General features: G+C 40.2%; 1 protein-coding gene across 3 annotated transcripts in view; it reads left to right on the forward strand.

Moving 5' to 3' along the window:
* Window positions 1-20,274, forward strand: part of Ttc17 (tetratricopeptide repeat domain 17) — a 102,271-nt gene that overhangs the window by 12,057 nt on the left and 69,940 nt on the right. For all 3 annotated transcript variants that reach the window (XM_055599920.1, XM_055599931.1, XM_055599938.1), the window contains exons 2-10: window positions 4,703-4,792; window positions 11,550-11,719; window positions 12,415-12,526; window positions 12,778-12,909; window positions 14,285-14,394; window positions 15,167-15,311; window positions 15,738-15,877; window positions 18,412-18,572; window positions 19,763-19,875. In XM_055599920.1, the coding sequence (XP_055455895.1) occupies window positions 4,703-4,792; window positions 11,550-11,719; window positions 12,415-12,526; window positions 12,778-12,909; window positions 14,285-14,394; window positions 15,167-15,311; window positions 15,738-15,877; window positions 18,412-18,572; window positions 19,763-19,875 (1,173 nt within the window). The remainder of the gene's footprint in view (window positions 1-4,702; window positions 4,793-11,549; window positions 11,720-12,414; window positions 12,527-12,777; window positions 12,910-14,284; window positions 14,395-15,166; window positions 15,312-15,737; window positions 15,878-18,411; window positions 18,573-19,762; window positions 19,876-20,274) is intronic.

A 20,274-nucleotide genomic window follows, 5' to 3' on the forward strand; every position in this document is an offset into this window, starting at 1 on the left:
TCCGCATGCTTGCATAGCCAACACTTTACTGAGGGAGCCATCTCGTCAGCACTGGAAGAAATTTTTGATTGCATTTGGAAATCACCCTTGCTCCAAGCAAGTGAAGATTATAGGAACCAACTGAAAATATAGCAATCTCATTTATATGAATAGTAGATTTTTTTTTTTCAGGGATATAAGTCAGGTTGGTAAAAATGTGAAAGAGGTAGAGTTAAAAAGTTAGAAAAACCTAGAAGTCATCTAACTGGATCCTTTCAGGTGACAGATAGGAAAGTAGCCAGGAGAGGAAAATAATTTAATTCAACTAGTCATGGGACATATAGTCAGGGACATACATGTTCTGACCTCTGTATCTCCAGTGGAGCATTGAGCAAATGTGGCATCAAGACACTGTCCCCAGAGAGTCAGCAGTGTGTAGACTACCTACCATACACATCAGAACATATTACACACTGAAGAGAGGAAGAGGAGTACAGACGGAAGTTAAAGAGTGCAGTGTTTGATGGCACACAAGTATGTATACATGTACTGCTTGACTACGCAGGAGAATATATGCATGTAATGCTTGACTACGCAGGGAGTGTATACATGTAATACCTGACTATACAGGCGGGTATGTACATGTACTGCTTGACTATACAGGGTGTGTATACAGATAATGCCTGACTGTACAGGAGAGTGTATGCAGTCTCTGATGGGAGATCAAGAGGAAGATGGTTGGCCTCACAAAAGAAAGGTCATTTGGTTCAGTCATCTAGCCCCTGTCGACAGCATAAGAAGTGTGGGCCAAGTAGAGGAAGCATCATGTGCAGAGGCACAGGAGATTTGTCTTAGTTGGGGTTTTGTTGCTGTTATAAGACACTATGAACAGAAGCAAATTGGAGAGGGAAAGGTGTATTTTATTTTACACTCACTTAGGAAGTCCTATGTCAGAAATAACCGCTGTGACTAATAGAAAAGAGTGCGCTGGCCAGGACTCCCATGTGGGGAAGAGGAAGCCAGGGATATAGTTGTGATAAAGAAGAAAATTATGGGTACTGACGAGCAAAAACTAGAAGCAGACAAAGTGGTGCCATTTTAGTTTTATAAAGAGGTAAAATGATAGTGTCTTAGAAGGTTTCAGTGTGGTATGCTTTCCATGATAGTGTCTTTGGGGGAGGATGGTTGTTGTTTTTGTTTTTGCCTGCACGTATGTCTGTGTGAGGGTGTCAGATCTCCTGGAACTGGAGTTACAGATAGTTGTGAGCTGCCGTGTGGGTGCTGGGAATTGAACCTAGGTCTTTTGGAAGAGGCACCAGTGCTCTTAACTGCTGAGCCATCTCTCCAGCCCCTCCCATGATAGTGTCTTAATTTAAAATTCTGAATAAAAAAAAACCTACTCTGCTTCAAGTTCTTTTTTTTTACTCCTTTTTTTTTTAAGATTTATTATTTATACATGCATGATGCTTGCATGCTAGAAGAGGGCACCAGATCTCACTATAGATGGTTGTGAGCCACCATGTGGTTGCTAGGAATTGAACTCAGGACCCCTGGAAGAACAACCAGTGCTCTTAACCTCTGAGCCATCTCACCAGCCCTACTGCTTCAAGTTCTTAAGAGGAATATTTTTAATGATTGCAACATACTAGAAGATTTTATTCATCATTTTTCACACTGCTGCCAGGAGAGTGGGTTGCCATGTTGTTTTCCTATGTTAAAATGAATACCGCTGCAAAGGTTAGAACAATTACTGTATATGGATAAGATGTTTATAAGGCTTGAAACTAATGTCACCACAAAAATGTGTCATTTCCTGCTGTAAAGGACCACTGATAATTGATTGACTCAAATTTACCTTCTTAAAACATCACGTGTTTGTACCCTTTTATTGATCATTCTGTTTAAAATGTTCACCTTTAGCTGATTTAGCAATGAAGCAATTTCCATCTGTTGCTGTATGGATTTACTGAATCCACTGTCTTAGGGATCTGATTGGAGATGTGGCTATTAACAATGTCTCAGTTTGGTGCTGAAGAGATGGTTCAGCAGTTAAGAGCACTGGCTGCTCTTCCAGAGGACTCAGGTTCAGATTTCCAGCATTCATATGGTGGCTACAGCCCTCTATAACTCCAGTTCCAGGGCACAACACCCTCACAGAAACATCCACACAGGAGAAACACATAAAATAAAATAAAAGTAAATCATGTAAAAAATAAAATAAAACGATGTCTTGATTAATTGGAGAAAACAACAAGTGAAATCTATGAAAGTCCACTTGATAAAATATTGAGTAAAAATATTTTACTCAATATTTAAATAAATATTTAATATTTATAAATATTTAAATAAATATTGAATAAAATATTTACTGCTATTTTATATCATTGGATGCATGCACTCTAAGGAAAATACAGTTGAATTCCCTGGCACATTCTGTCAGCTTTAGTGAAGTAGATTGTTACAGAACCTAGAGAATGAATCCTTCCAGATCACAGAATTAAGTTCACACAGTCATATTTCAAATGCCTGCTCACTTTTTTCCTGCAGTATAATTGCTCTAAATATAGTTCATATTTCTTTTCTTAAATAGAGCAGGTGAAAATAATTCTGCCTTTCCTTTGTGATTCAGGGCCTATGAGCATTTATTGTGCTGTCAGAAAATGGAAATTGGTGGCATTTGTCACTTGATGAAAAGCCAAAGTGAACTTTGAAATCTCAGTGTGCAGTATATTCTCTTCTGTTTGGTTGTTCAGTTGGTTTTATTTTTTGAGACAGGGTCTCAATATGTAGCCCACAGACTTGTCTCAAACCCATAATCCTGCCTCAGCCTCTTGAGTGCTGGGATTAAACTATCTCTCTCTAATACGTCTTTGTTTTGCTCCTAAGCATCTTTAAATGCTAAAGATTATGACATCGTATCATTCCTTTACAAATTTTATAGAGAGAACATCTGAGTATATAAATTCCAAGTGTTGAGTCAGTGGACCAGGCCTATAGAGACTTACTAAGCATGTATGGGCAACGGATGCTCTGGCATTTACAGGATTGTCAGTCAGGCACTCTTGTAATATTTGGAGGAGAGGTACTCAAAAGGAAAGGAATCCATGCTGGCATTTGCCAAGATAATCACCATAACATTTTAGAATTTGAGACTTTGAAATTACTGCAATAAAGATATGTGTCCTAACTCTGTCCTTGCTAAATCTTTATCTGGCAAAGATCCATGCCATTTGCTGTCACCTCAAAAAGAGAAACCCAGCTGTCAGTAGCTACCCTTCTCATCAACTAATAATTTTATTCTGATGCCTCTCCTGGCTGCTGCATTTTCGCTAAACCAAAAGCTTCAAGGAAACACAACACAAGGAAGATTATTCTCTAGCTCTGAAATATCTTCATCTGTCTTCCTCTTACTCTTCCTACAAGTCCTGCAAGAACCAGGTTAACAGTGAGCTTGGACACGTAAGACAGACAGACTGATCTCCCACTCCATACCCCTCTGGGTTCTTGGCTTTCTGGAAAAGTCATTGAATAGCTGCTGTTTGAGGTCTGGACTAGAGTCAAGAAAACAGGTGTTCTTTGCTTCCTATGTGAAGTGTTTTTTATACTCGGGCCACTGGCTGAACTTTTATATTTCTTCCTTTGTTCTGTTCAGTTGGACAGTGTCTCTTTTGCTTCAGTGATGAAATTAGGGATCTGATATTTATTCAGCTAAAAATGTTCTGATGAGTATCCTTGAAGCAGGTTTGTCTCCCTGCTTAAGAATGCTGTAGTTTTGGCCAGGCGTAATGGCACACACCTGTAATCCCAGGCAGAGGCAGGTGGATGTCTGTAAGTTCAAGGCCAGCCTTGTCTACAAAGCGAGACCAGAGCGGCAAAGGCTACACAGAGAAACCCTGTCTCTAAAAAACAAAAACAAAAAAAGAATGCTGTGGTTTCCCTAGAGCTTGTCTTGCTAAGTAAAGGCTCATATACTGATATATACTAATGATGAACATGTTGATAGGTGCTGTAAATAACCCTGTGGAAGCGAGAGCAAACCTCTAAGCCTGCTACCAGTGTGTGGGTTCATCTTTCTTTACCTGCAACAGCAGACTGGCCTGATCTGTTGATCAGAGAACATGCGCTCCAAGTAATAAATCTACAGCTGATCTTATATCATCTTTGATTTATGGCTCTGTAACTTGCTTATAAAAATATGTTTAATATTTTTTCTTTTTTTTAACTTTTATTAGTTACACTTTATTCACTTTGTATTCCCCCATGAACCCCTCCCTCCTCCCCTCCTAGTCCCACCTTCCCTCCCCCTTCTTCATGCATGCCCCTTAATATTTTTTCTTTATCACTTCCAAATCTATTCAGATGTGCAACATGCTGTCAAAACTAGGTAATCTGTTTTGTTTTTGTTTTTTGCTATTATAGGTATGAAAACTATTTAAAGGAAATGATTTTATTGTTTGTTGCCTAGTACTTCTTTTCCTGAGTTTACCCAAGGTACTAGAGAGGCCAGAACTCTGTAAATGCTGAACTCTTGCTCACTGGGCCACCCCCCACCCTGACTATATGAAGTCCCTCTTGAAATGCTTCTGCAGACTCTCTGAGCAGCTAACAAAAACTAGAATGGTGATGAGAGAGCAATTGAAATCATTAAATGGAGCTTTATTAGTCCAAATTGAGATGAATGAAATGGGAGTTTAATTACTTTCTTTCTATTGCTTTCTTGTAGGTGGATTCACCAATGAACTTGAAGCATCCACATGACTTAGTCATATTAATGAGACAAGAAACAACAGTTAACTACCTCAAAGAATTAGAGGTGAGGCAATTGGAAACACAAGTGCAGCTGAAACTTCTGCAGCTGATTGTGTTCAAAGAACAGAGCAATTCCTGTGACTTTTGCAGGAATATGGTTTTAGATCATGCACTGAGGCAGGGTCTTTCAAAACAGCTACTTTGACAAATAAATTATTTTGTCAAAGCGGGGTATGTGTGTGTCTGTGTGTGCCTGTGTGTGTGTGTGCTTTGGTAATTAAATTTGTTCCTAAACAGTTTTACTGATGTATACATACTGATTACTCTCACCCCCACCTCCCGGCTACCCCTGTCTACATCCATCCTCTTCATCAAAATGATTTGAGTAATCGAGAAACAGAGTGCCTTGGTGTAGGCACCAACCTAATTCTCCCATCACTTAACCCTAGAATAGGTTCTGTGTTGTTGCCACCCCCTGACCTCCCCACCCCCGCTCCCAGCATGAAAAGGACGTGCCCCCTGGTCCGGTATGAGAGGAGCTTGGATGAAATATGAAATGGAAGAAAGGAGCTGCGTGTGGTTGTTCACATCTTTACTTGCAGTACTTCAGAGGCAGAGAGGCAGCTGGTGCTCTGTGACTTCAAGGCTAGCCCGGTCTGTACAGCGAGTTCCAGGACTACACAGCGAGACCTTGTCTCAAAAAGAAAAAAGAAAGCAAAGAAAGGAGCTGGCCAAGTAGCACCTACCTACCCATCATTCCAGCCCTTGAGGTCCAGGCCAGTCCAGTGCACATAGTGAGGCTCTGTCTCCGAAAATGAGAAAAAGGGGGTTTCATAAAACCAACATATTATAATTTTCATTCATTCTGGAGGAGTAAAAACTAGGTTCTACTTAACTTCTCTCATGGGTAAGTCAAAGTCTTAACCACTTTGTGCCATGAAAGCTAGAAATTTATATGCGGAAAAATAAAATACGACTTTTGTTTAATGAACAAACTAAGCAGCATTTTTAGGCACTGGTTTTCATCGTTCATGTCCATGAGCTGGGTTTGCTCAGTAACATGCAGTGATTGGAAAAACTAAATTTCCCCCCATAATGTAAGTTATATCTAAAATTTTAAGGAAACTAAGTTGTAGAACAAATTAAGAGCCAAATGAGAGTTAGCACGTATTGGGAGTAAGTAGGAGTCTTGAGAGTAACGTGCCTTCTGGCAGGATGGAATCCTAAGGACCAGCTCAGCTTAGAAGAAACAGACCTAAAGACAAGACCGCTCAGGTTTTCAAGGCAGACATAGCAGAACTAGAGGCAGAAGGCTCACAGCTGTTCTTTGTTTTTGGTTTGGGAATTTTTTTGCTATTTTTCTCTCTTTGTTTGCTATTAAAAAACATGACCACCCCTCCAAACTTGAAGAAAGGGTTTATTTGGCTTATGTATCCACATCACATTCCATCATGAAGGGAAGTGAGTGCAGGTACCTGGAGGCAGGAAATGAAGTAGAGACCTTGGAGAAATTGCTTACTAGCTTGTGGTCAGCTTTGTTTTTCCTAAGTCCCAGAACTACCATCCCAGGGCTGGCACCCACACACTGGGCTGAGCTCCCCTACAGCAATCATTTTAATCGAGAAAGTACCCCCACAGACATGCCTATGGGCCAGTCTGATGGAGGCAAGCATCTTCTCAGTGAAGATTCCCAATTCCCAGATGACCCTAGTTGTGTCAAGTTGATAAAAACAAAAACAAACAAACAAAAACTCTCCCTACTACAGTTTTGTAGACTCTGAGCCCAGAGCATGCTGGGCAAGCTCTGTACCACTGAGTTGTCTGTACTCCAACAGCTTACCTCTTGAAAATCAGGTTTCTGTTAAACTACGTCAATAATTCATTTTCTGACTACAGTAAGCCCTGAATTTCACTGACATAAATTCTGACTGGTACCTCTATCAGTATATATGTGTCTACAGTTGGTTAATTTGTGGCCATACTCTGGGTGAGATGAAGAAACAGGAGCAGGCTTACTGCTTCAGTATGGGGAGAACCAAGCTTTGCTTTTACAGAGGATGTGAGAAGAAAAGTAGCAGAGAGGCAACTAAGGCCTGATGAATACAAAACAGAACAAGTCATCCAGCCTTTGGGTAGCTGCACCCTCAGTTCAGCATCATGTCAGGGAGGACTAGTATATGGAGTAGAAGCTCCACACTCTAAGTGAAGTCTGCTCTGACTTGGGAACTCGGAAGACACTGGATGACACGTCACAACACGAGTCGTAGGAGACTTATTGTGGAGTGACCTGAGAAATTAATAACAAAGATGAAGTTGACATGAGCTAAGGTTTAAAACTGATTTGAGATGTTTTCTGGCACATAAGCAAAAAGTTTTCTAACCATAGACCGTCACTTGAATAAAAGCATGAAGGATATACTATGTGAAAAGAAAAGTCAATTGAGTAGAACTACATAGGATATTTAATGGTGATTTTAAAGCTTTGAAAAGGTTGCTAAATTTATTCATTGATGGTGTCTTAACAGATTCAACTATGAAATTTTAAACAATATGGAATTGGGATGGGACATAGTTAAAACAGTCAAGACTATTTTATAATCTTCAGGAGAAAATAAAAGGAAACCTCATTGGAAATACTTTCAGTCCATATATTAAAAACATAGGAGTGGCTCCATGCTTAAGGAGTCTTGCCAAAAGTCTAATTAAAGACCAACATCAATCATTTTTCCTACCACTAGTTTCCTTTGTCATTGTTTCTTTTACCTTTTTAAATACTCCTCTGGGAGAGGCCTATAGGCTTCATCAGACTGTCAGGAAATCTGTGACACAGACAGGTTCTTAATCAAAATCCCCAGGTCACTGCTCAGAGAAGTACAGGGGAACATGCTGAGGAACTAAGGGAGCCTTCAATAAGAAGGTTCCAAAAGATGGCAGTTTCTGCAGGACAAACAGCCTAGTTCCTTAAACAAATCATATGGTGAAGGGAGAGGGGATGGTATTTTGATAACTACTAAATATGAATAGATTTAAACAGCCAGTTGTATTTTGGATTTTGTTCTATTCTTTTTGAAGACTTTATTTTTGAAAATTTTATGCAGTTTGAAAAATATCATACAATAAAATATGATGTCTACTCCCCCATTTTCCACTTCAACTCCTCTCATATCCCCCAACATTTCCCCCTCCCAGCTTCATGTTGGTTTGTTTTTAGTAACCTGTTAAGCCCAGCTAATGCTGCCAATATGTTCCTGGCTGTGGGAGCATGCACTGCAACATGGGAAACCTAGCGTGGACCATGTCCTCAGTAAGAGTGACTCTCCTTCCCCCAGCAACAGCCCACTACCATAGCTCCTCAGCACAAGGCAAGATGTTGAGATCATCTGTGCCCTGTCTGTGCTGGGATGCTGGCTGCCTTGAGCTCGTGTAGGTAACCACAGCTCCTGTGAGACCATGATCGTGACCCCATTATATCCAGAAGACACTAGTTCACCACACTCCTCCCAATCCTCTGGCTCTTACGTTCTTCCTGCTTCTTCCCAGTGTTCCTCATTCTTGGTGTGGTGAGCATTAATGCTATTTTTTTTTTTTTTAGGGCTGAGCACTGAGTCTCTTATCCTCACCATCCTGCACTTGTCTTCTCTTAGTGCTACCCATTGCAGGAAGCAGCTTCTCAGTGAGGCTGAGAGCAGCCCAGCCTGTTTTGTGCTGGGAGCTAGGCTGACCTGATGCAAGCAAGGATTTAAAACTGGATTTCAAAAAGAAGAAATAATTGGGTACTTGAACGTGGGCTAGGTATTTAATATTAAGAGATTACTGTTTTAAATATGTGGCAATGATATGATAGTTTTAGGTTTCTACATTAATTTCTTCCAGGAAAAAAAAAAAAAAAAAAAAAAAAAACACTTACTGATAAAAAATTAAAATGGGAGTGGGCAAGAGATGGCTCAGCAGTTAAGAGAACTGGCTGCTCTTCCAGAGGACCAAGGTTCAATTCCTAGTACCCACATGGCACCTCACAGCTGTCTGTAACTGTAGTTCTAGGGGATCCAGTGCCCTTATGCATGTGGTGTGCCTCCGGACACACACACACACAGAATAAAAATCAGTGAATCTTTAAAAGTTAAAAATCTCAGTGCTGTTCTCAGGGAGGACAGATGGAAGCTCAAGGAAGACCAGCCAAGCAATATGAATGAGCCTGTCTAAGTTTCAACTGCCTGGTTGGCAAGGTGGCCCAGTGGGTGAAGTGCTTGCCACACAAGCCTGAGACTAGAATTGGATCCCTGGAATCCACGGTGGAAGGAAAGACCAACTCCAAATGCTGTCCTTTGTTCCACTGTATGCCAAGGGAGACTCTAATAATAATAATAATAAATAATAATAACAATAAATTCTTAAGTAAAAATGTTCTGAACAATCACATGTCCATTGAGCAAAGAAAATCACATGGCCAAGTTTCTTATATTCGTTAGAAAAAGAGTGGGATTGGGAGGAACCATTGGAAACAGATCTTAGGATATGGGATATGCTCTTTTTAATAAGAAAATCTCTCTTTTGAAAGATTTGATTTTAATCTTATTTTTAATTGTGTATATATATGTGTGTGTGTCTTTGTGGGGAGGTGTGCATATGAGTACAGGTACCCCAGGACCAAAAGAGGATATCAGATCCCAGGAGCTGGAGTTACAGGTGGTTGTGAGCACCCGAAGGGTGTGCCAGGAACTGAACTTAGATAGTCTGGAAGAGCAGTTATGAACTCTTAATCACTGAGGCATCTCTCCAGTCCCTTTTGCTTTTGATACAGGGTCTCATGAAGCCCAGGCTGTCCTTGATCTTGCTGTGTAGCTGAGGCTGTCCTTGAATTTTTGATCCTCCTGACTTTATAACCAAGTGTTTCAATTACAAGTCTATGTCATCTCACCTGGCTGAATAAAAAAACAAAAACACTTAATGGCTAAAACTACCATGTCTCTGATCCATAAGCCAGGCTGACAAAGAAGCTACTGCCTGTATAGTAGCTTTCTCAGTAGCTAAAGTAAAACATACTGCTAACTTAACCTCCCGGAGGGTCACAGGATTTCTCACATCATATTGTATAGGCCTGAGTCCATAGAACAATGATGCACAATTATCTTATGAACAGAGGCAGGACACAAGGGAGTGTGATACAGCCAGTAACGATAACAAGACATCCCATGATAGTTAAAACCTGCTGATATGCCATGCCCATCAGAGTGCACCAAAAACAAGGTTAAGGATGTGGACTGTGCCGTGGTCTGCTGGTAGAACTTTTATAATCATGATGAAGAACAGATTTGACAGTGTCTAAGTCAGATGCAGGGCTGGTCAGGTGACTCGGAGGGTGAAGATGCTGCAAAGTCTGATGGCTTGAGTCCAGTCTCAAGAACTGACTCCCACATGCTGTCCTCTAACCTTCACACACGGAGTTCTCCTGCTAGGATTCCTGCGAAGAACACGGGAAAGCCTGTTAAGAGAAAGTAAACTTTCCAACACAGTGTCTGTGGCTCCTCTGCCAGGGGTGGAGCTTCGGGAGCCTCCTCAAACCTTGCGGGGGTCTTCACTGGCTTGGTCTTGGGAATTCCTCACAGCATCTATGAGCTGATGTGTGCAGTGGCCTGTCATGTCTGAATCATTATGTTTCACAGCATTCTCTCTCTCCAGCTCTTAAACTTTTCCCACCCCCTCTTTGATGAGAGCCTTGGAGGAAGAATGTGGTATTGATGTCCCAAATAGGGCTGAGCACTCCGTGGTCTCTTGTTCTCTGCACAGTTGTGATTCTGTGGTACTCACCTCCACAGCAGAAAGAAGCTCCTCTAATGAAGGTTGAGTGCTGCTTAGTCCGTGGGTAGAGTGATAAGTATTTACAATATGGTTTAAGCTGAATATTGGGACTGAGATTTCCGCTAGGACCTGTGACCTGCCCAGATACACGTTTTTGGCCCAGTTAGCTATTATTTTCTGTATGTGTGTCAGAATGTGGTTGTCCATGGGAACCAGAGGAGGGCATCGGATCCCTTACAGTTGGAATTACAGGCTGTTGTGAGCCAGCTGATGTGAATGCTAGAAATTGAATTAGGTTCTCTGGAAGTGGAGCAAGTGCTTCTAACTGCTTAGCCATCTTGGCAGCCCCTAACGTTTTGTTTTGTTTTTAAGGAAAAAGTTTAGAGAAGCAACCTAAGTATGGACAAAAAATTTGATGTTTTTATACATACATTCACATGGAAAATACAGAGCTATGACTGATAAAGGCAAATCTGAAAATACAGTTTTAAGTTTAACAAGATGTACAGCAGTCCATCAAAATAAGATCATTTATGTAAAGCACTGAGTATTTTAGATCAGTACATACACTATCAAAATAATATTCTAAGAGAGAAGTAGAACAAGTGAATCCTACATATGAATACCATTTAGAGAGGCTGGTACATGTCAACTGGGGCAAGGATTCTGGCATTTCAGAATCCTTGTCTTCCTATGAGTAGGTCAGTGCTCATTAAATTCTTCTTTGGCTTTCATTGGCATCTATCTGAAATATTTTTAATCTATTTTTTTCTTTTAACTTACATTTGTATTTGATTGCATGTATGGGTGTTTGGTATGAGTATGGGTGTGTGTGTGTTTGCGTGCACACGTGTGTATGAGCACACACTCATGCATAAGTGCATGAAAGTTAAAAGTCAACTTGTAGGAAGTTCTCCTGTTCCATCAGTTGAGTGATGTTCTGGGAATGTTCAGGCCTGACAAGTACCTTTTCCTGCTGAGCCTTCTCACTGTTTTCCTTTGTGTTTTTATTTTCTTAACAGAAACAATTAGTTGCTCAAAAAATTCATATAGAGGAGAATGAGGACAGAGACACAGGATTGGAACAAAGACACAATAAAGAAGATCCTGACTGCATCAAAGCCAAGGTACCCTTGGGAGACCTGGACCTGTATGATGGCACATACATAACTTTGGAGAGCAAGGACATCAGGTAAAGCAGTTCTCTTTCCAAAACTAAAATTGTCCTGAGTCAGTAAGAAAGACGTTCCTAAATAAGAGTTAAGTTTTGTCACTGATGAGTTCGGTGAAATCCAAAATTTATACATACTGTGTGTAGAAAGCTTGCAAACCAATTAGGTATATTTTATATAATGATACAGAACTGAACTATTTACAATACAAAATAAAACACAGTGCCCAGTAAATATGTGGAAGTATTTCTCATAATTTATCATATGAGTACAAATTAAAACAGTTTTATCTATTGTACTACATAAAGTTCCGTAAGATCGGAGTAAAAACAGAGAAGGGAGGAAATGAGGGAGGGGGGCTACAGCTGGGATACAAAGTGAATAAACTGTAATTAATATATATATATATATTAAAAAAAAAAAAAAACAGGAAAGGGCTTTCAGTGGGCCTCTAACTTGGTTTGAGAGTTCTAGAAAGAACCTAGCAGTTATTTGCCAGTCTTTGAAAGACCACCATCTTAGCTACTATTTTTTGATTCTTGACTTACTTCTTTTAATTTGAACTCCTGATAGATCTGACTTTGTGGCAGCTATGTGGAAAGGTACAAATGTTGACTAAGTAATGTTGCTTCTAAGGTTGAGATGCAGAGAAAATTAGCTGTTTCTCCAAGGACTGTTTCACCTCTTTTATTTACTTGCTGCTGCTTGACTTTAGGCCTGAGGACTTCATAGACACAGAATCTCCCGTTCCTCCAGACCCAGAGCAGCCTGACTGCACTGAAATTCTAGAGCTTCCGTATAGTATACATGCTTTTCAGCACTTACGAGTAAGTAGAGAATGTAGTGTGGGGGACATATTTTTTAATTTGGTCTCATGCTTATAATAAGTATTTTTCTTCTCACAGCTACTTTATAATATTACCTACACTTCTTATATCTTAAAAATACTTTAAAATAAATAAATGCTACAGGATACTGAGTTTCTTAAGATTATATATATATGTGTGTGTGTATATATATATATATATATATCTTCTCTTTTTTTTTTACTGTGTTTTTCAAATTGCCTCCTCTATAGGGTGTACAAGAAAGAGTTAATCTATCTGCCCCTCTCTTACCTAAAGAAGATCCAATCTTTACATATTTGTCTAAACGCCTAGGAAGGAGTATCGACGACATAGGTCACCTCATTCATGAAGGCTTACAGAAGGTGAGTCACCAGCAGCTGCCTGGGCTGGGAGGCTCTGTGTGTCCAAGGCTGTACACTGTCAGGATACTTGCTTTGCTTGTTCCCCTAAAAGAGGATCCAGCCATGATTACACTTTACAAAGTATAACATTCATCAGGAAAGAGAGGCATAGGTAGAGTCATTTCCTTTATCAGGAAGAGATACTGAAAGAGTTATTTAAACTAATTCAAGAGGAAAGAAAGCTAGTAGAAGTAACAGGGCTTATAAGCTAGATCATATGAGTTAAGTTTGTAAGGAAATTAAGCATGAATAGATCTGTACACAGCGTACATTAACCACTGTTCTTTCCTAGACAGTTACAACTAGAATTTTCTGTAATTTTCTCACAAGAACTTCTAGCTGGTATTGTGTGCCTATAGTCTCAGCTGTTTCTAAAACCCACCAGCTTAAGACCAGCATAGGCAACACAGAGAGACCCGAGCTCCAGAACCTAAAGGAAGAAGAAAACAAAAGGAAGTAGGGAATCACGTAGCATGAGCCAAGAGTAGATGTGTCACTCAGGCAGATTTGAGAAGGTGCTAGTTGACCTTTCCTTCCCTGTCCTGAGGTGTGCTAGGCTGGGGGTGGAGCTCAGCTGGTGCAGTGCTTGCCTAGTCCTAAGGGGGCCCCTGTTCCAGCTGGGTACCTGGCTAGGGCATGCTTACAATTCCATATTCTGGAGACAGAGGCAGGAGCATCACAAGTTCACAGCCATCCCTGACTACAGCTGGGGCTGTATTTTCTTCTTGTCTCAAGATGAAAATACACTTCTGTTTCTAAGCAGTATTAATTATAGTGGTATTAGATAAGACATATTATTATAACACCTAGGTTTAGTTTATTTGGATATCTGTATGTCAGGAGGAATTTTTGAATAAAAGGAAAGTTTTCTTCTCAAGTATGTTTTCTAATTATTTTATAGTGAAGTTACCCCCTCTACCATGTCTTTCCAAAGGTATGTTAACATTCACAGAACTTTAGGAAGGAGGAAAAGTGTACTGCAGTGCTCACACACTGATGATGACAGGACATTGTATGTGTTTGTGTGTATATTTGCTTGTGAGAGACAGTTTCTCACTATGAGGTCCAGTCTGGCCTGGAACTCACTGTGTAGCCCAGACCAGCCTCAGAGTCCTGGCAGTCCTTCCTCAGCTTCCCACCATCACACTACAAGGTTCTTTGGATAGGTGTAATGTTTTTGTGTTGTATCCTCTGTGTTCTTATCACTATAACTTATCTTGCTTTCTTCATCCTGAGTTTCAGAAGAGCCGCTGTCTTAATTGTGCTCATTTTGAATATTCTCATTCAAAAATACTGTCTTTGATTGTATTTAACTGCTGTTTTGCTTCCTTTCTAGAACTCTTCCTCCTGGGTACTGTATAACCTGGCTTCATTTTACTGGAGAATAAAAAATGAGCCATATCAGGTAGTGGAATGTGCCATGCGAGCACTTCACTTCTCTTCCAGGTGAGATTCTTCTTTGTCAGGACCGCTTGAGTAGCCACATCACTGAGGACTGTTAAAGAGTAACACATAGGGAACAATGAGAAGCAATGTTGTCTTATAATTACACACTTATTAATCAGAGACATTAATATCATTGCAAATAAAGATCACAGATGCCAGTAAGTTCAAAGTGAAAGCTGTGTAATTAAGCTTCCATTCATTAAGGGAAAAAAATATGTAAGGTAGATATGCTGTTATTCAAATGAGCCAGGACATGAACTGAAGGAATGAGCATGATTTGAGACTTCCTTTCTTTTGTATGTGTGTAGGTGGCTTTGGTGTATGTGCCAGGTATGTTCATGGCTGCCTGCACCAACACGTGATATGAATAGAGGTCAGAGGACTTCATCAGATGTCTTCTTCTGTTGCTCTCCACCTTATTTTTAAGGCAGGGTCTCTCACTGAACCTAAAGTTTGGCATTTTTGCTAGATTAGCTAATTGGTCAGCAGGCTCCTGGGATTCTTCAATGCTTACAGCTGCATAGCAGGCCTTTATGTGAATGCTGAAGGTCCAAGCTCCGAGCCGTCACACCAGTCCCTGCAGTGAACTTCTCTTAAAGAAAAGATAAACCATAAATGATGTCTGCCAGATCTTACTTTCATGGCAACACTTACAGATACGAGGTTGAGGAAGTATCATCAGAGTTTAAAAATGAGATATTAAACATGAGGAGTAGGTACACGGAGTTATGGCCTGTGCGCTCTGACTCTAGCCGCATTTCCTCTCTTCTAGGCACAATAAAGACATTGCTCTGGTCAATTTGGCCAATGTTTTGCACAGAGCTCATTTCTCTGCTGATGCTGCCGTCGTGGTCCATGCAGCTCTGGATGACAGTGACTTCTTCACCAGCTATTACACACTGGGCAATATATATGCAGTAAATACTACTTTTTTGTTTGTTGAGTTAGAACAGTTGCTAGAGGGGGTGAGCTTTGTCTATTTCTTCTTGTTTTTCTCTTAGTAGATTGTTTTTTTCCTTTCCATTTTTGACTGAATAATGAAAATAAAGTAGTTGATGGGAAGGGAAGAAGAAAAACACCTCAATACTGCGTCATAATGTTCTTTTTTAACAAAATAAATTAAAAAATCAATAAACTGAAATTCGAAGCTGCAGAATAAACCTTAAGGATCGTAGACCTTTCCAGCTATAGTATACCTTGCTGCTGTGGGGACTGATCAAAACAGTTTCCCCTGCACAATGTGGTAGATATAACTTCATGAGGGTTTTGGACAGATGCAAACAACCATGGTTAACGTTTCTTCACTGTGTGTATGCATGTGTGTGTTTGTTTTGTCTCTTCAGATGCTCGGGGAATATAACCACTCGGTGCTCTGTTACGACCATGCTTTGCAGGCCAAACCTGGGTTTGAGCAAGCTATAAAGAGGAAGCATGCAGTCCTGTGTCAGCAAAAACTGGAGCAGAAGCTAGAGGCTCAGCATAGGTAACTGGAAGCAAAAATTTCACTGAAGCACCAGCACCACAGACCCTTGGGTTAGAACTGTGTTAAGTGTCATCACTTCAACGTGGTGAAAACAATTGAGAAGGAAACTTCTTGCTACAGGTCCATCCCTGTTCACCAAATTCAAGTGGCTTAGCACAGTTCTGTGACAGTACTGACTCTCTCTAGCATTGTCAGTGCCAGAAACTAGAGAACATTTGTAATAAAAAGCTCTCAGTTTAGATCTTTACAAGTTGTTCATTTGTTTTGAGTAACTAAATGTCTTAGTTACTTTTCTATTGCTGAGAAGAGATATCATGGCCAGAGCTACTAATAAAAGAGTATTGGGGCTTGCTTACAGTTTGAGAAGCTTAGTTCATAACCATCATGGCAGGCACACGTGGCGCTGATCCACAAGTAGCAGTCAGAAAAGAGAGAGAGACTGAGCCTGGTGTGGAGTTTTGGAACCCCATGACACACCTCCTCCAGCAAGACTACACCTTCTAATCCTTCTCAAGTTCACAAACTTAAGACAGTGCATTCAAATATGTGAGCCTGTGCAAACCAGCACACTCAGGCCAACCCAGAACTCACTGTATGAGCTTGCGGCAGTCCTGCCTTAGCCTCCCAAGTGCTAGGGTCACAGGTGTGAGACACCATCCCCAACCTTTTGCTCTTTTGTTATTGTCATGACATTTGGTGCCCTTGGGGAGGCTCTGGATATGCAGGAATTCTACTAATTACAGTTTTATTTTAACAGAATGCAGTGTATCATGAAAGTCACTTGTACATACAGTATTTGCTCTCGCTTCAAGCCTTTGCGTCAGACATTGGTTTTGGCCCACATTTTCATTGGGTGTGTGTTAGGTTGGACAGCAGTGGAACTCTTTTGTACTTGATCCTATCAAGAATTCTAGCAAGGGGCTGGAGAGATGGCTCAGAGGTTAAAAGCAGTGGTTGCTCTTCCAGAGGTCTTGAGTTCAATTCCTGACAATCACATAGTGGCTCACAACCATCTATAATGAGATCTGGTACCCTCTTCTGATGTGCAGGCAGAACAGTGTATATGTACATAATAAATAAATAAAAATGTTAAAAACATTTTTTACAAATCTAGCAAAATGTTTATTTCCATAGATAATAAGACTATGTAAGAAGCTTGATATGATTCAGAAGAAAAAAATTATTTCTCAAAATTATTCTTAATATCTTGGGTCTATTTTGGTTATTAAAGAAGTTTAGAAGTCTTTAAATGTGTGTATTTGATCGTCTCCTAATCTATTGAAAGCATCATGTAGTGAGACAGAAAGAATGATAGCTTGCATTCTTGTTCCTTGGATCAGGATGTGTCCTGGCTGAGCATTTTCCAATGTTGTTCTCTTAGTACTCAAACTCACTTTCTCAGTCTCTATAGATCTGAATTCTCCGTGTTACAATACAATGTATAATAAAGTTTCAGTGTTTCAGTGTAACCAGGCAGCTGGATCATTGAAATCAGAGGCCGAAGAACAATATTTCTCTGTTTTAAGGAAGTAGAGTATGAGACCAGGATACAATGTCCCTAAATTCTTTTCTATCTTTAGGCAGAATGAAAGTAAGAAGGAGGAAAGGATTCTAGAAGGGTTTTGAATGTCAGTGGATTGCTGTAGTACATTGTCAGTACATTGTCAGTACATTGCTGCGGTAACATACCGTGACCAAAAGCGTCTTGGGCAGGAAAGGGTTTATTGCATCTTGGAGCTTACACTCTAACATTGAGGAAAGGCAGAGCAGGAGCCTGGGAACAGGAACTGATGCAGAGGCCATGGGTGAGGGCTGCCCATGTAGCTTGCTCAGCCTGCTTCCTTAGAGCACCTAGGACCCTCAGTGGTGCAAAGGTTCAAACCTAGGATTTGTACATCCTAGGCAAGTTTTCTGACAGTCTCAACCCTAAATTTATTTTAGATGATTTATAGAGACATAAAAATGTGCGTATTTATGGAGTACTTTGTAAAATTCCAGTGCAACATCCATTGTACGTATCCACCTCTGTCTGTTTACCATCACGACGTGTAAATATTTGAGGACGCAGTGTTTTCAGCTTATGCAGCTGGGCTGGTGGCAGTGCTGTTTTTCTGTGGAGAAAGAAGAGGAATCGCACATTTTCCAGATAGTCCATCTTAGTGGGGAAGAGCCCACAGCAGGTGCGCTGCAGCTGCCCCTGCTCAGCCTTGCCCTCAGCTGTCTACTCAGTTAGATGTCTGGGAAGACAGGACAGGTGATTCAGTTTTATAACGTCTGAAAATACCAACACGTTTGATTTTGAGAAGCTGTATTTAAGAGAAGGCCCTTGCATTCATGTTTTTTCTCAAGCAATTATTTTAATGTTTCTCGAGTATTAATTTAAAGAACAGCATTTATTTAGCATTGTTATTCTTGAACTTGTGGTGTAGAGTTTTTATTTATTACGATTATTGCTGATAACCATAAAGTAAGTTTATTTAAGCAAGTTTTAAAAATTCATAATTTTTCAAGGTGTGGCTTTTTCTGATATTAAGGTCCCTCCAGAGAACACTGAATGAGTTGAAAGAGTACCAGAAGCAGCATGACCATTACCTGCGGCAGCAGGAGATCCTAGAGAAACACAAGCTGATTCAGGAGGAGCAGATCTTGCGGAACATTATCCACGAGACTCAGATGGCAAAAGAGGCTCAGCTGGGTGAGTAGCCTCCTGAGTGCGCAGGTAGGACGACTTCCTCCATGCTTGGCTATCAGGCTGCCGTGCTGTCTTAAAGCAGTATGAAGTTGTATTTATGGCTTTCCTAGATCTTTGTAAGATATTTAGATCAGAATAAGTAGGAAATCTTCTACTCAGGTAGGAAGTCTTAGCCCCTGTCAAAAGGTAAGTCGCAAGGGAATTCTGAAATCATTTCCATCGTTGTACATGAAATTGCTCATGTGTGTGGTTGGTTGGTTGGTTGGTTGTTTTATTTTTCAAATGCATAGCTTTTATTAACGTTTCTTGAGGTCTGTTTTCCCATTAATCTAGAACTTAGGTAGGCAAGACATAGGTGATTTTATTATATTCAGACTATTTTATTTGTGATTAAATTCCCAGGGAACAGATCTGACAACTCAGCAACAGAGACTAAAGTCAGAGAATGCCTTAAATTGTTCCCCTCGTGATGAGTATGTTCCTCTGGAAGGACTTGAGCATTGAACCTTAGCTGGGACCACTTGTCATCTATTTTATATTCCTCTAGTGATTTATCTTTGCCATTTTGAGAATAAAGAATATATTCAGGTTTTAGGCTTACTTAATTATCAATGTGTTCTAAATGGAACCTGAGCTCTTTGCACCTGAAACAAAATTAGGAACCATAGAGGGCAAATTCTCTGTTGAGATAGATGGCTAGAGTCTCTTCAAACCATGTTATCATACATACAAAACAAAATTATTGGAATGATTAACTTCTGGAGTTAATCTCTTCTTGCTTTATTTAGAGAGAAACTGGGACTTTAAAGGTTCATTTCTAACTAGGTGTATGGGGTGGGGAGAGTGTGCAGCACATGACTACAGATGTCCTCATCAGCCAGAGTGTCAGATCCATCTGAAGTTAGAGGTACAGTGGTTGCCACCTGCCTGATTTGAGTGGTGGGAACCAAACCCAGGTCATCTGGAAGAGCAATATGCGCTCTTAACTGCTTAACCATCTCTCTAGTCCCAAACTGGGACTTCTTTAATTATTTCATTTAATTAACTATTAATGAGTGATTCTCTGTGTATATAGCTTGAATACTCATTAGCACTAAGAGGCACAAGATTAAAACTGAGGAAAAACACAAAGGAAAACCATGCTGTTGCTGTGTGACGTTGGTCATCATTTGTATAACTCCTTCTTGTCCCAGGAAACCATCAGATATGCCGTCTGGTCAACCAGCAGCACAGTTTACATTGCCAGTGGGACCAACCTGTGCGCTACCATCGAGGAGATATCTTTGAAAATGTGGACTACGTTCAGGTCTTTCCTAGTTCTTACTGTCACTTGTGTGTAAATAATATGTTTTATTCCTTTTACGTTTTGTAAATTCAGTTGCAAAAATGTGTCACTAGCATGTAAAGCTTTTATGATTTTTATTGTCTATTATGTGTATGAATGCAGTTTTGTTGTAAATTATCAGTTCCATGGATAACATTTCATTTCCCAAAGGACTAGCACTGTGTCTACATACATGTGCATTTGATTTTTTTCCCCTTTACTGTGGGATCTAGAATTGAGCTGTTACTACTGTTTTAACTAAGTTTTAATTTATTCTTCTAAGTCAGTGGTTCTCAACCTTCCTGTTGCTGCAACCCTTTAATACAGTCTCTCCTGTTGTGGTGACCCCAACTATAAAATTATTTTGTTGATACTTCGTTA

Source organism: Psammomys obesus, unplaced genomic scaffold, assembly GCF_907164565.1.
Source record: "Psammomys obesus unplaced genomic scaffold, mPsaObe1.curated_primary_1811, whole genome shotgun sequence".
Lineage (NCBI taxonomy): Eukaryota > Metazoa > Chordata > Mammalia > Rodentia > Muridae > Psammomys > Psammomys obesus.